Source organism: Drosophila ananassae, chromosome 3L (assembly GCF_017639315.1).
Source record: "Drosophila ananassae strain 14024-0371.13 chromosome 3L, ASM1763931v2, whole genome shotgun sequence".
In the NCBI taxonomy this organism is placed as follows: domain Eukaryota; kingdom Metazoa; phylum Arthropoda; class Insecta; order Diptera; family Drosophilidae; genus Drosophila; species Drosophila ananassae.
In genome coordinates this window covers 12,611,035-12,625,185 of record NC_057929.1, presented here as the reverse complement: position 1 = coordinate 12,625,185, position 14,151 = coordinate 12,611,035, and the positions used below count along the sequence as shown (strand labels likewise).

At 47.5% G+C, this 14,151-nt stretch overlaps 2 protein-coding genes across 4 annotated transcripts; one reads left to right on the top strand and one right to left on the bottom strand.

Moving 5' to 3' along the window:
• Positions 1–2,003: 2,003 nt before the first annotated feature.
• LOC6496210 (facilitated trehalose transporter Tret1) lies at positions 2,004–6,077 on the bottom strand. Of its 3 annotated transcripts, none has more exons than XM_014908186.3 (4): positions 5,947–6,077; positions 3,826–4,301; positions 3,458–3,766; positions 2,004–3,067 (listed from the first exon to the last, which is right to left on the bottom strand). In XM_014908186.3, the coding sequence occupies exons 1-4, from the start codon at positions 6,075–6,077 to the stop codon at positions 2,271–2,273; spliced, it is 1,713 nt and encodes a 570-aa protein (XP_014763672.2). In that variant the 3' UTR covers positions 2,004–2,270. The 3 variants fall into 3 exon arrangements, with proteins under 3 accessions (XP_014763672.2, XP_014763673.1, XP_001960457.1); XM_014908187.3 differs by lacking the exon at positions 5,947–6,077 and adding an exon at positions 5,172–5,397; XM_001960421.4 differs by lacking the exon at positions 5,947–6,077 and adding an exon at positions 4,368–4,386.
• Positions 6,078–7,237: 1,160 nt separating this feature from the next.
• Positions 7,238–12,874, top strand: LOC6494364 (protein N-terminal glutamine amidohydrolase). The gene is made up of 5 exons (XM_001960419.4): positions 7,238–7,680; positions 10,078–10,231; positions 10,319–10,467; positions 10,531–10,655; positions 10,733–12,874. Exons 1-5 carry the CDS (start codon positions 7,622–7,624, stop codon positions 10,861–10,863), a joined length of 618 nt encoding a protein of 205 aa, XP_001960455.1. The 5' UTR covers positions 7,238–7,621; the 3' UTR covers positions 10,864–12,874.
• The last annotated feature ends 1,277 nt before the right edge of the window (positions 12,875–14,151 follow it).

Genomic DNA, 14,151 nt, shown 5'->3' with positions numbered 1-14,151 from the left:
CCTTGGGAAGAAGAGGCACTGGGATTTCCACAATTTCCAAATTTTTCGATCTAAACCTGCATCTAAACCTGAAAATAAATATTTCGATCAATTTTTTCCCCAATTCTTGTGGGGCAAACCCTTCTAATCTCCCTTCTTAGCCTATTTTCACCCGATCCTTAAGCAAAATACCTTGATCGAATTGTGGGTTCATTAGCTTTCAATCTGCATCAAAACCTGAAAATAAATTTTTCCATCGATTTTTTCCCCAATTCTTGTGGGGCAACCCCTTCTTGTGCCTGGTTTCCACATATGGCCCCTTGCGATGTCTCTATCTTGGCCAATTTTCACCCGATCCTTGAGCGAAATACATTGATCGAATTGTGAGTTCATCAGCTTTCATTCTGCATCAAAACCTGAAAATAAATTTTTCGATCGATTTTTTCCCCATTTCTTGTGGGGGAACCCCTTCTAATCTCTGTTTTCCACATATGGCCCCTTGCGATGTCTCTATCTTGGCCAATTTTCACCCGATCCTCGAGCGGAATACCTTGATCGAATTGTGGGTTCATCAGCTTTCATTCTGCATCAAACTCTGAAAATACATTTTTCGATCGATTTTTTCCCCAATTCTTTTGGGGCAACCCCTTCTTGTGCCTGGTTTCCACATATAGCCCCTTGCGATGTCTCTATCTTGGCCAATTTTCACCCGATCCTTGAGCGGAATACCTTGATCGAATTGTGAGTTCATCAGCTTTCATTCTGCATCAAACCCTGAAAATAAATTTTTCCATCGATTTTTTCCCCAATTCTTGTGGGGCAACCCCTTTTTGTGCCTGGTTTCCACATATGGCCCCTTGCGATGTCTCTATCTTGGCCAATTTTCACCCGATCCTTGAGCGGAATACCTTGATCGAATTGTGGGTTCATTAGCTTTCAATCTGCATCAAAACCTGAAAATACATTTTTCCAGCGATTTTTTCCCCAATTCTTGTGGGGCAACCCCTTCTTGTGCCTGGTTTCCACATATGGCCCCTTGCGATGTCTCTATCTTGGCCAATTTTCACCCGATCCTTGAGCGGAATACCTTGATCGAATTGTGGGTTCATTAGCTTTCAATCTGCATCAAAACCTGAAAATAAATTTTTCCTTCGATTTTTTCCCCAAATCTTGTGGGGCAACCCGTTCCAGTGCCTGGTTTCCACATATGGCCCCTTGCGATGTCTCTATCTTGGCCAATTTTCACCCGATCCTTGAGCGGAATACCTCGATCGAATTGTGAGTTCATCAGCTTTCATTCTGCATCAAAACCTGAAAATACATTTTTCCAGCGATTTTTTCCCCAATTCTTGTGGGGCAACCCCTTCTTGTGCCTGGTTTCCACATATGGCCCCTTGCGATGTCTCTATCTTGGCCAATTTTCACCCGATCCTTGAGCGGAATACCTTGATCGAATTGTGGGTTCATTAGCTTTCAATCTGCATCAAAACCTGAAAATAAATTTTTCCTTCGATTTTTTCCCCAAATCTTGTGGGGCAACCCGTTCCAGTGCCTGGTTTCCACATATGGCCCCTTGCGATGTCTCTATCTTGGCCAATTTTCACCCGATCCTTGAGCGGAATACCTCGATCGAATTGTGAGTTCATCAGCTTTCATTCTGCATCAAAACCTGAAAATAAATTTTTCCATCGATTTTTTTCCAAATTCTTGTACTCCTACACACGTATTAGAAGTCTGTTGGGCGCAGTATATGCAGTAGCTGTCAGAATTAATAGGGAAAAGTAGCTCTTGATACTTCTCTTATACCACATGGGAAAAGTGTCGCTCTCTTACTCTCATGATCGGCAAACGAATGACGTTGGCCACAAACTTGACTTGCTGAAAAGAGAGAAAGGGGGTTGCGAGATAGAATCCGCGCTGTTGAAGTGTCGTGATTGAGAGGTTAGATCAAGGTGGAAGAGCAGTGCGTGCCACTAATTTATATCAGTGCCTGGAACGGCAGGTGCGTGAGAACAAAATGTGACCAAGTTTTAAATGTTGTTTGTATTTTGTGAACAGGTAGACAGTGGCCGGGACCTTATCGGCGAGCGGCTCAGTATAGGCTGACTTAATCTATTTGATTCCACGGCGCTTGCTCAGTACAAACAGCGTGGTAATGGTTTAACAAATGAGAATATTTTTCCAATTCAGTCCCGGTGTAATATAGAATTTTGTGGTGTATTTATGGTCTATCACAGTACTAAGCACACATGGGAATCTACTTAAGTTTACGATTTCGAAATCTGTCGAAATCAGTTGTCTGATTTCCGGACAAAGACCTCCTGCATCTCGACATCGGCCTGAGTTTGACGTTTCCGGCTTTTCCCTGTCCGGAACTGCTCCTCGATCTCCAGGAGGGAGCGGCGGCGGGTCTCCGGCAGAGCCCAGTAGACAAAGACCAGGGCCAGCAGGGCCATGACCCCGAAGAACACGAAACAGTTGGGCATGCCGATAGCCTCCTTAAGGTCGGGAAAAGTCTTCAGGCACACGAAGGAGATGAACATGCCGACCGCCACCGTCAGTCCGGACGCAGGCCCTCTCACCCTTTGCGGGAACAGCTCGGAGATCATGAAGAAGGGCAGTGTGTACAGACCCAAAGTGCTCAGCACAATGAAGCCCACAATGGCTACAACTGGCAAGTAGGGCACTCCCTGAAGGAACTCACTCCAGCTCTGTCCGGCCAGCAGGAACATGCACGCAGACATTCCCACAGTGGATATTAATCCGGCCTTGCGGCGGCCCCAAAGCTCCAAGATGTAGCCCATCGGGCAGGTGGTGATCAGACGGGCCAAGCCTATCAGCAGGGCACACATGAACGGATCGATCTGGATGCCGGCTTCCGATGATATTTGCACCGCGTACACGATGACCACGAAGATGCCCGTCAGCTGCTGGAAAGCGAACAGCGACATCAGGATGAGCAGGGGCTTGTGGACCTCCGGCTGTTTGAGACTCCTCCAAAAGGACTCCTTCACCTCGGCGTCCCGCTGCTGCAGCGACTTCTGCAACACTTGATACTCCTCCAAAACCAGCGGATGGGTGATCTCGTCTGAGGGAGCAAGAAAAGTGAAGAAATTATCAGGGCTGGAGAAGAATCTCCATAACGACCTCCCCCAAGAAGCTCTTCGCTATTTGCCAAAGTCATAGTAATAAGGCTGGGGCTGGGAATTACTGCCCAATATATGTATGTCTGTTGCCAGAACATGGAAAATGATTAGTTTCATCAGATTTACGATTCCCCGGGAGAATATTAAGGTGTGACTTAAGTGCTAATAAACTTCCAACATTTTTTCATTTCAAGTGCAAACAGATAAGGGCCTTGGAAGTGACAAAACGGCGCTATGACAGTAATTATTCAACTTGAAGCCAAACGCCTATTGACTTTGATTTCTTCTTGGGGGAGTCGTAACCTTGGGATTTGGGGGAAGGCTGATCTTACCTGATTTGTTAAAGCCCCTGAAGTAGTTAAGGGACCGCTTGGCCTCAGTCACTCGCTTCTTGGCCAGGAGCCAGCAGTGGCTCTCGGGCAAGGGCAAAACGCAGAGCAGAGCAACCAGTTGGTAGCCACAGCAGATCAGGGCTATCAGCCGGAAGTCGTCGCGAATGCAGTAGCCGATTCCGTACAGAATCGTGATGCCACCAGCCACTGAGATGGAGGTGCCCAGGATGAGGCTTCCCCGCGTCCGTGGCACGCTGATCTCGGCCGCATAGACTCCTGGCGGGGCACTGGCCAGACCCATGCCGATTCCTGCGAAGACAAAACCAAGGTTAGGTTATCGAAGTCCATGCTTGCGCATGAATACTCACCCAGCATGAAACGCGAGACGATGAGCTGCCAGAAAAAGGCCTGCGAGTCCGTTTGACTGGGCGTGGCCAGCAGAATCCAGGCGGCAATGGTTAGCACGTTCAGGACGATGAGAGACCTCTTTCGCCCAATACTGTCGAGCAAAACTCCTGAGAGCAGTCCTCCCAAGGGAGCCGACAAAGCATTGACCGATGCGAACCAGGAGGCCTCCGTGACGGTCAGGTGGACTGGTTCCGTGGTGTCCTTCAGCTGATGGATAGTGGCGGTTGGCATAGCCAGGGTCATGCCGGTGGAAAAAACGCCTATGTTGGCCAGGATGACGGCTACCACTTGTCGCCGTACGGCTCGAAATTGTTCTCCAGGCGGACGCGGCGTCTGCAGGGGCCGATCCAGTCCCGAGACGATCCTGGCCTGCCTGCCGTTGCTCTCATTTCCGGACTGTCCCAGACTCTCGTGCTCCTTCATCCTTGGTTGGGAGCTAGAAAACCGAATGTTTCAGAATATGTGACTGGACTTCTCCCGAATTAACCCATTCAGCTCTCACCACCTGGCCTATACCAATCGGTCGTGACGATGTCGGCCCTTCAGTAAACTCGCTTAGCCATAATACCTGTCACAGAACCTGAAAATCACTGCCCTGCTATTTGTTTTTCTCTTGATAGAGATTAGGTTTTGTTGGAGCCCCATAAGGCGGTTTATGGTTTGTATATTTGCTCGACTTAGCCTAACAACTCTACAGCCCCGCTATAGAACTGTCTCACTGATTTCGGGTTCATATTTTTTGCTTAGACTTCCTAACTAGACTTCCGAATTATAGCTAATAGAATACTGGCCCTAAAAATAGCCTAACCGGTCTATCGGTTGCAGATTTCTAATCGAGGAAAATGATTCCTATTATAAAAATATCAAGATTACTGCTCTGGGGGTTATGAGGTTATGCTAGGTGAATAGCAAATTGATCCGCGAAAACTTTCATTTGCGATTTGCTCGAAGGGAATTACTGGTAATACTTCATTAATGGGTATCTTAAGCTTTAGGCCTTCTATCACTTGTTTTGCTCTCTTCTGTGTTTGTTACTATAGGCATTGGGTGGTGCTCCGAGTGGCCTTGCCACCGACAGCCCGATAGTACTAGTATTAACATTCTAACCGATAAGCGGCGCGACTGTTGACCCTGTTCTCTCTGCTCTCTAGTGGGCAAGAAGTGGGACTGGGCCACAGCTGATTATCCAGCGCTCCGATCGATTTGTTTGTGGATCGCGAGTGAGCGCCTTGCCTTTGATCAATCGATGCCAATTAACAGTCAATGAGTCCGCATGGCAGCAATTTAGCTTGCAACGAATACTCACTTCTGATTGTGGTGTGTGGAATGGGTTTCCTCGGGAAGAGATGGAGAACCTGCTGCCAAAAACTATCCACGAGGCGGGAAAACAGGTTCTGCCGGCCAGAAAGGTCGTGACTCGAAGTAGATCCCCGGATCTCGGACTGGCACTGAGTGGCGCAAAGCGGAGCGGAGCGAACCCGTCGAGGTAAGTCGCTGGAAGCAACTGAACGCCGCTAGCCACGTTGTTGGACTTGTCTCCGTCTCCGCGAACTAAGCGGATCCCATCGGACTCTCACTCTCCCGCTCACAAGCCACCCAGTTGGGGAGGGGGTCCATGGCGATAAAGCGGCTGGGAGACGTCATCCAGCCAATAGATTGGCGTTTTGTGTGTCATGATCGTTTTGATCGCTGATAGTGGGCCGAGGCGCTGATCGGCTCGAATGTCTTTGATAAGCAAACGGGTTGACAGATTGCCGATGGATTAGGAGGAGCGCCCCCTCCGCCTGTTTTCCACTCGCAATCAGTGGAACTTTCCCTTATCGGACAGGCACTAAGTGACCAATTTAACCGCCCATAAGCTGTGGTAATGGACCTCGGGTATGCGGATCTGGTTGGGTTAACGCAGCCTGTCATATATACACATAGTACAGATACTCCTGCGCTTATCTGACGACAGCCGGTTGGCAGAGCTTGAATTCTTGGAGGAAGTTCAGCGAATAATCATTTACAGCCACAAACAGACTGGGCAGATTTATCTTATCGAACGAGAAGTATTTCGCCTCGCCTTCCGCAATATTTACCGAGTGTGTCGCGAGTTTGTGAAACAGGGGGATGACTGCCGCAGCTCGGCGTCCCTCTCAGCGACTAATTGGCTTTTGCCAAAATGATTGTTCGTCAATTGGCCATTAGTTGGTGGGCGATTAGATAGCATTGATTAGCCGAGGTGTTAACTAGGAAACCCGAAAAACCGTTGCGCAGTGGCCCAGCCACGAGGTTTTGCTCGAGTGCCGCTTTCGGGGTGGTAGACTTGCTAGTTTCTGTCAGTGAGCGACTGAAACCCGGTGGTGGAAAAACAATCTAACCAGAAATGGACTGTTATACCGTCTTATTTAGGGTCTAGTTTAAGGTTGACTTTCTTTTGAACCTCTCGAAACCAAATTCTAAAGTCTAGAATAAATTTTCATTTAATGTTAGCCGGTGTTTATTCATAAAATAAATTGGCCAGCCATCTAGGTAGACTATGTTCTCCTTTCTTAGCTGTTCCTACTGGAATACTTCGCTGGTATGCTTTGCTTTGCTTATTTTGTCGTTTGAAACTTAAAAGCACGGATTGGGAAAAACCCCCTATCTACCTGGAAGCAGTATGTTGGTATTTTGGCTTATTTGGAATGGTATATGGCAACAGGCCAGGGATGGTCACACCAAACCGGAGCTTCAAACCAAAAGAAAGCAGAACACATAAAATGTGCCCGAAAAAAGTTTAAAACGAGCGCGATTTTTCCAGGATTTTCCGAAAGTATCTCTTTTGGTTTCTTCGAGACTGTCTTCGCGCGAAGCAACTGAGCACACTTGGCGCCAAGGATGAGCCCAGCGAGACCGAGCCAGGGAGTATAATCGAGTGTTGCGTCGAGTGTGTTGCCCCAGGCTCTGTCACCTGGCCCCCCGCCTGACCGCCCCTTTTCCCCGAAACGCCATCCCCCCAAACGCCCCAACTAGGACGGCAGCGTGGGATGAAAGCGCTTGTTTTCTTCAGGCGGACGTGCGTTGCCGAGAAACAAAAACAAGAGGAGAACCTGAATCGGGCAGCATCCTTCGAATAATTTATTCAACAAATACGCAAAAAATCAAATCAAAACGAAGCGAAGCGAATCGAATCGCAGCGAAGCCCGAATCGAGAGCGAGAGAGCGAGAAGTGTATGTCCTGTGTGTGTATGTGTGTGACAGTAGAGAAAGAAGAAGCAGCAGCATCCTGGAAGCCAGAGAAAGGCAGAAAACAGCAAGCACAAAAATAGAAGCATAAAAACACATCGCTAGTCCAGTCCCCTGCTGCACTCACCCAAGGCTACCGTCCTGTCGGCCAAAGGACCTCGCACTAGCATGGAGGAATGCCGCTGAGCAAGTCCCAGAAGCAGGAGCAGAACCAGCCGCCAGGAAAGCAGCCTCCTCCAATGCCACCGCGCGGACACAGATACAGATACAGATACGGATACGGCCTCAGACACAGATACAGCCACAGCTCCAGATACGGATACGGACACCGATACACGACAATAATGTCCCTGCTTTCGTCCAGGCAGCGGCGCATTATGCAGTGATTTTGCCACTCATCCCTCGTCCTCGTGTCTCGTGGCCCAGCGACAGTTTGCCCCGCCCCGCCCCCGCTTCTCTCCGCCGCCCCCACTCTACCGCTCTACCGAGGAAGAGGAACAGCAACAACAATAGATTCAGCAGCAACGCATCCCGAACGCCAGCAAGATGACCACGGACTTTCTGTTCCCCAAAATAGCGGACTGCTCCTATGTGTCCTGTTACTGGTGAGTAGCCGAGCCACATCCTGTGCCGTGCCGATGGTGTCCTGTGTCCTGTGTAGTCCGGTGGGTGGCCCCCCGGGCAGGGCAAAAGCAACAGCTAAAGAACAACAAGCGGCAATAACAAACAGAACGAACGACGAGGCCGCCCAGAACGGGCGCGGGGGAGGAAACTTTTTCATTAGGCTGCTGACAATCACTCACCCACCCGCGGCACCTGAATATTAACCCAATAGGTAGCGTTAGGGAGCAGGCTGATGGGCGTGAGACATGGCATAGCCCCCCGGGGACCCCCGGAATAGAAGTAGTTTCCCTCATCAGATCACGGTATCTTGGCGCCCAAACCAACAACTGCCCAGCTCGAGGTTACTTTAGTTCACTTCCAGTGGTGGGACACATTCGAATCATAGTCATTCCGTCGCCCATGGTCCCCAACTAATCCCTCCCAGCTGTGCTTGGGGACTGGGCTTCCAGCCCCTCCGATGCACATGATTCCCATTGCTCCCTCGCGCGTCCTGTGTGAATGATTATCTCATGCTTGGCCAGTCCCGACTCCCGACTCTGGCGGGCGCTCCGTCCGTCTTTTAATTATGTATATTTTATTTTTGTGCGTTATCTCTTTTGGCAAGAACATTCGCCACGCAGCGTAGCATGTCCTTCGGCTTCGGCTCCTCGGCCCCAGTGTCGGCTGGGATGGTTTTCATTATCCCAGCGCTTGTTCCGTGCTCCTCGCTCGTCGAAGTGCCCGCTTTGCATTCAAATTCGCTCATTACTCACTCGCTCCTCCTGTCCCCCCTGGTCGCTCCACTACGCCCTCCCTCTTGGAGTCCTGTTCCGGAGAATCCTGATGCGGCGCCGCTTGGTGCTGCGCAGCTCCAGAAATTGGGTCAAACGGTCATGTCTGGCAGCAAGAACAAGAACGCGTGCCGCTGTGTTGGTGCTGTGTTTATGCCAGCGAGGGTCCTGCGAGTGGCGGTGGGGCGGAAGGACGGCTCGTTTTTATTGCCACATGCGAGAGGCGCGTTTCGACTATAAAACAATCGGCCAACAGCAACAACCACATGGCGCCCACAAACCAAAGCGAAAATTAAACAAAGTACGAGCACACTGTGTGTATGTGTCTGTGTGTGTGTCTGTGTCTGTGTTGGGGCAATATTTAAAATGCTAATTGCAAAAATGGCGGTGGCGACGCCGAGGACACAAGTTATGGCAACTTGGCAGGCAGCCCCCCAAGGAGTTGTCGCCTAAAAAAGCGGGTGTCTGAGCGTGGGCCCCTACACTTGTTTACCCCGCCGCGTGATACGAGTTTTATGTTCTCCCACCCACCCACACACACACCCTCCCACCCACACAGACACATTTCGACAAAGAAGCGGGAAAAATATAAAGCAAAAAGCGCCGAACATAAAAAAGTCCTTTATTGGACGCACAAACACACGCATCCGGATGAAGTGTCGCCGCGTCCTCTGACCTCATCCTCTGCCCCCACCCGCCGCCTCACCTCCCGCGCCTTGGCTCCCGCAGGACTTGTTCATTGATTAATTCGCAACTGCTCGCGCACTCACATTTGCACTTAGATTCCTGCCCGTCATCCCATCATCTCGGCGTGTGCTCACTCGTTCTCCTTCCAGGCGGGAAAGGCTGGAAGGCCCCGCTCTCTCACCACCACCCCCTAGTCCTGTCGGCTAACACTCTTCTGTAGCGCCCTCTGTGGCTCACAGATGTGCAGTGGCAGTCGGCGAGCTTAGACATTGCCCCTTGGCATTAGGACCCCGGCACCCTACCCCTTTTCCCTGCCTGGCAACCCCTGCCGAGGGGAGCATTAATAACAGCGGCACACGATATCGCCGCGAGCCACTTTCCGCCACTACTTCTGACCGGACCCGTCGCCTGGCTCCGGCTGTGGATATGGCCTGTTTTCCGCTTCGGCTGTGGCACCTAGTTTAATGCCCCGCTCGCATGCACCTGGGCCCGCCCCCTTGTTTGCGGCCCCTTCGGCCGCCCCCTCCTGCTGCTCCGCCCTATCCTCCGCCAGCATGCTAGCAACACTGTGTGGCGGCAAAATTGATTGGAATTTATTTGAAGGAGCTATAAACACTGGGCGATGATGATGGGGTAGACGGGGGCCAGGGGCCAGGGGCCAAAAGTCAAAGACCAAGGCGCCCCAGACCAGCCGCGTGCCGAGCAAAATCGATTATTATAATTCCGAAGAGGCGGCCTGTTGCTGATAAAGAGGTTCCGGCCCAGCCGCTGAGGGGAACGGGTCACACCACCCACTTGACATTTCGTGCGGGGACTGGGGCCTAGCCCGGGCGGGTAGAGTAGGGGGTCCTCTGACTCAAGCTGATCCTAATCTCCTCCGACCCTGTGCAAAATAAAAACAAGTGTCTCGTGTGTTCCCAGCGAGGAAAATGTGTGGAAGCTCTGCGAGCAGGTGAAACGCACGCGCCCGGAGGAGCTGTCTAAGTGCTACGCCGTCTTCGTCTCCAACGAGGGTCGCACGGTGCCCCTGTGGCGCCAAAAAGCAGGACGTGGCGACGATCAAGTTGTGATATGGGTGAGTGCCTTCGAGTTCGAATAGTTCGAATGATCTCCTCGTTTTAATATTGGCGATTATGGTACCATTCTTATCCCGGAATAACAGGACTACCACGTCTTCTTCATGCACAATCCGTCGCCGAACCGGTGTTTGGTCTTCGATTTGGACACCACGCTGCCATTTCCAACATATTTCCACAAGTACGTGACCGAGACGTTCCGCTCCGACCTGGCCCTGCGACCGGAGCACCACAGGTGAGGCGGCCCTCGGAAGGGTGCCTAGCTGATCGAACTTATCCGTCATGTCTTACCCCACAGATTCTTCAGAGTCATACCCGCAGACACATATCTCATTGAGTTCTCCTCGGATCGGCGTCACATGCGCCGGCCCGATGGGAGTTGGATCAAGCCGCCGCCCTCATATCCACCCATTCTCTCGAACAGTGAGTGCCGCTCCACTGCCGCATAAGACACATAACGACAACTGAAATATTTCCCTTTGCTCCTCCCTTTACTGCAGCGAACTTACACTGCCTGGGAGACTTCATCTGCATGAGCGCCGGCAAGGGCCCGGGCGCAGTGTACAGCCTCTCGGAGTTCGTGCACAACTTCTACAAGTCGCCCCACGTGATGGCCCAGAACAACAAGTAGAGCAGGGATCAAGGATCCGGGCGGCCGAGGACATCCCCGCTACCGAACCCTATCGTTTTGTCGAGTTGTCGCTAGCAGACAGTTAATTACCAATTGCATACATATACATACATACATATACACGCGGACATATAAGCATATATGTTTATATATACACTCACATACATATATAAATACGGATAAAATATAAAGTATATTTATGATAATGTATTTTTGTATTCAGGTTAACAGAAAATCAAGCAAAGAAGTTACAACGCTGGCTCTCCGCAGCTCTCCGCGTACATTTGTATTGAAATTGAAATTCAAGTCTAAAGAAATTATAAATCTAATTATACATTTTTTATTGTACGTATTCGATAAAGACGAAACCAAAGTAAAAGCTAACCACTCGTATATACACCCCGCATATATACATACACACTTATATATATATATATACCTGTATGTAAACGTACCGACGAAGACATTTTGATTCGTTACTCTCCATATACTTTTTGTATCTTTAAAGTTTAAACCAACTAATGAATGGAACGCACCAATTACAAGTAACCAGGCCAGCGGGTACGGCTAAAGGAACTTGCTATGCTCTCGATTCTGTAATTCAATTTTTGGCTAGGCTCAAAGCTAACCCACACCTAACTCTAAATTTACGCTAAATTTAAACGAAAAATCTTAACCTAACTCTAAGAACTTGACGGCTTGTTAACTTGTTTTACTGTACTTTACATTAATTACGTACTCGAACCGCAATTATTATTGTAATTCATAAATTATCTACTTTGTATACAAAGGAAAACAAACAAATCGAAGCTAATCGTAACGAAATCGATGATACTGATAATGTGTATTGTACTGTATGTTTGTATCTAGCTAGTTTTTGTACGGTTTGTATGCCCGAGGACCCTCAGTACTCCCCATAGTCCCGCTTAGCGTTGATTTCGATATATGTATGTATTTACCGAACCGTTTTCCGTTTCGATTGATAACTTGTGACGCGCAAAGACTGATTCATTATACGCTCTACGGTAGCTGCAGCACCCCGAGTCCCGATTCCCGATTCCTTCTAGAATCTAGGTCTTGAAGAACCCCTGGCCAGATCTGTCCCTAGAGTGACCTTCCTTTGCAGGGCTTTTCTCCATTCTCCATTGTTTGTTGTCCGGCTTCCAATCTTCATACTCGGATTAGTTAAGAAAACTCGCATTTATTTTCATTTCGAACTTCGATTTGTATAGAGAGGTTTTTACTCGATTCGTACTGTACTGTACTGTACTGTAGTGTGGGAGTATGATTACCAGGTGTGTACACACATGAACATATGAAACATAAACGAAGATGTATAATACATAAATGCTGTGCAAAAGTCTCAAAGTTAAACCTAAACTTTTAATTATACGAAACTGTAGCAACAAACACAAATTTTGTCAATGTTCTAACGAGTGTCTGCATTAGATAGATACCGACGTATGTATGTACTTGTGCGATTATCCTTGAGTTCATGTTCGAATCGCTGATTTTGAATCGTTACATCCATCGCTGAAAGGAACACCAAGCAAGCGATTGCAATAAAACGTGTAAAATAATCTATATTTAGTCACTCTAGCCACTCACTTAGATAGTGCATACTTATCGCGTTTGTAACAGCAAAGGCGCCACTCTTTTTCTCTTCCAATTTTTCTATTCAAACTCCCGATAACATGGCATATAAACAATATTGGGCCTCTTGCTAAAACACAGATATACATATATATATCTTATATAGAAATATACCTAGCTCTAAGCTAATCATTAAGTTTGGCGCCTGCGGCGTCTTTTTACTCTTTTTTATATAAGCATATATACATATATTTAACTGGACGAAATCTAAAAGCAACTGAGCAGAAATCGAACAATGATGCCCCGGCAGCCGGCTCTGATGCACCGGTTCCGGATGCACCATCTGCGTGAGCAGCATCAGAGTCACAATACCAGGTCACAATAAACTCCGCACCCCGGTGTCCTTTGAATCCTCGAAGCTCGTGCTGCAAGTGGTTTCAATTCCATGGGTTGTTTCTCCAGCACACCATCCGACCACCATTAACTCCTCCCCGCCCCCAGCCACAAATTAGTTAAAAACTAATACTTACAGATTCTACGCTTTATTGGCCGCTCAGCCTTTGTTACACACTTCTTAAACTATCAATTATCCAATCTACCAACTATCGATCGTACTTTTGATTGTTATTGTAAAATATTTTTGCAACTCCCTAGTACTTATACATAATGTGCATACTTAAGAAAGCCAGCAATTCAAGCAAAGAAACCACAATGTAATCACACTCAATTTACGGATCAATGAATTATGATTGTTCTCTCAATTCTGCAAATGTGAAGCGCTAATGGAAAATCAATATAAATACCACTTAAATTATAAAATGATGATTAATAAAATATTCTTGAAATTGCATTTTAAATAACATTTTTTGGTTGGTATTCCATTCTTGGGCAAACTGAATTGGGGATTTCTTACACAAATGTCGGTTATTCCCCTTCTTTATGGGGGGATTCGATACATTCCTGGTTTACACCAAGATATGCAAGACATAATAAAAACCATTATATCTTAACCCAATTCTAGCTTTAATAGTTTAAAATATATCAAATAAACAGGTTTACTTTCATTCTTGTTTTAGAAATTGTGTAACATTGTAACTACATTGTAGCAAAAAAATCGAGTTATATCGAAACAAATAAACACTATATCTGTGTACTTATTATTTTGGCCAGTAGTGTAAATATGGGAAGTTGCTCTTTTCGAATGCACGAAATTTCTTTCTTTTGGTTTCCTTGTCTTAAACGAATAAGTATTTGTTTGACCAGCGCCCATTCCTGGTTCCTGGCAACCACTTCCGGCTATTAAGTGCCCTATTCTTAAGAATTCCAAAGCATAAACGCCACACAAATCCAAGATCTTAAACTGCTAAGATGTATTTTTATTATATAAGTTATGGTATTTAAAGCATATTTTTAGTATATCTATCTATGGAGTATATTGATGAAGAGATGTCTTAATATCCTTTATTTGAACCTTAGACATATTTTTGACAGTACGCGGTATGCAAGAATTCCAGACATTGTTTCTCTACTATCTTAAGCTCAAATATCCGGCACTCAAAGATACGAGAGAATTTATTCCCTAGACGATGTTTGTATACTGTGTAAGGGGTATGCTCACTCAGAACTTTCAACAAATTACTTAATTCCTTAATTTTAACACAAAAGGTAAATTAATGAAAGAAATGTACGGTATTT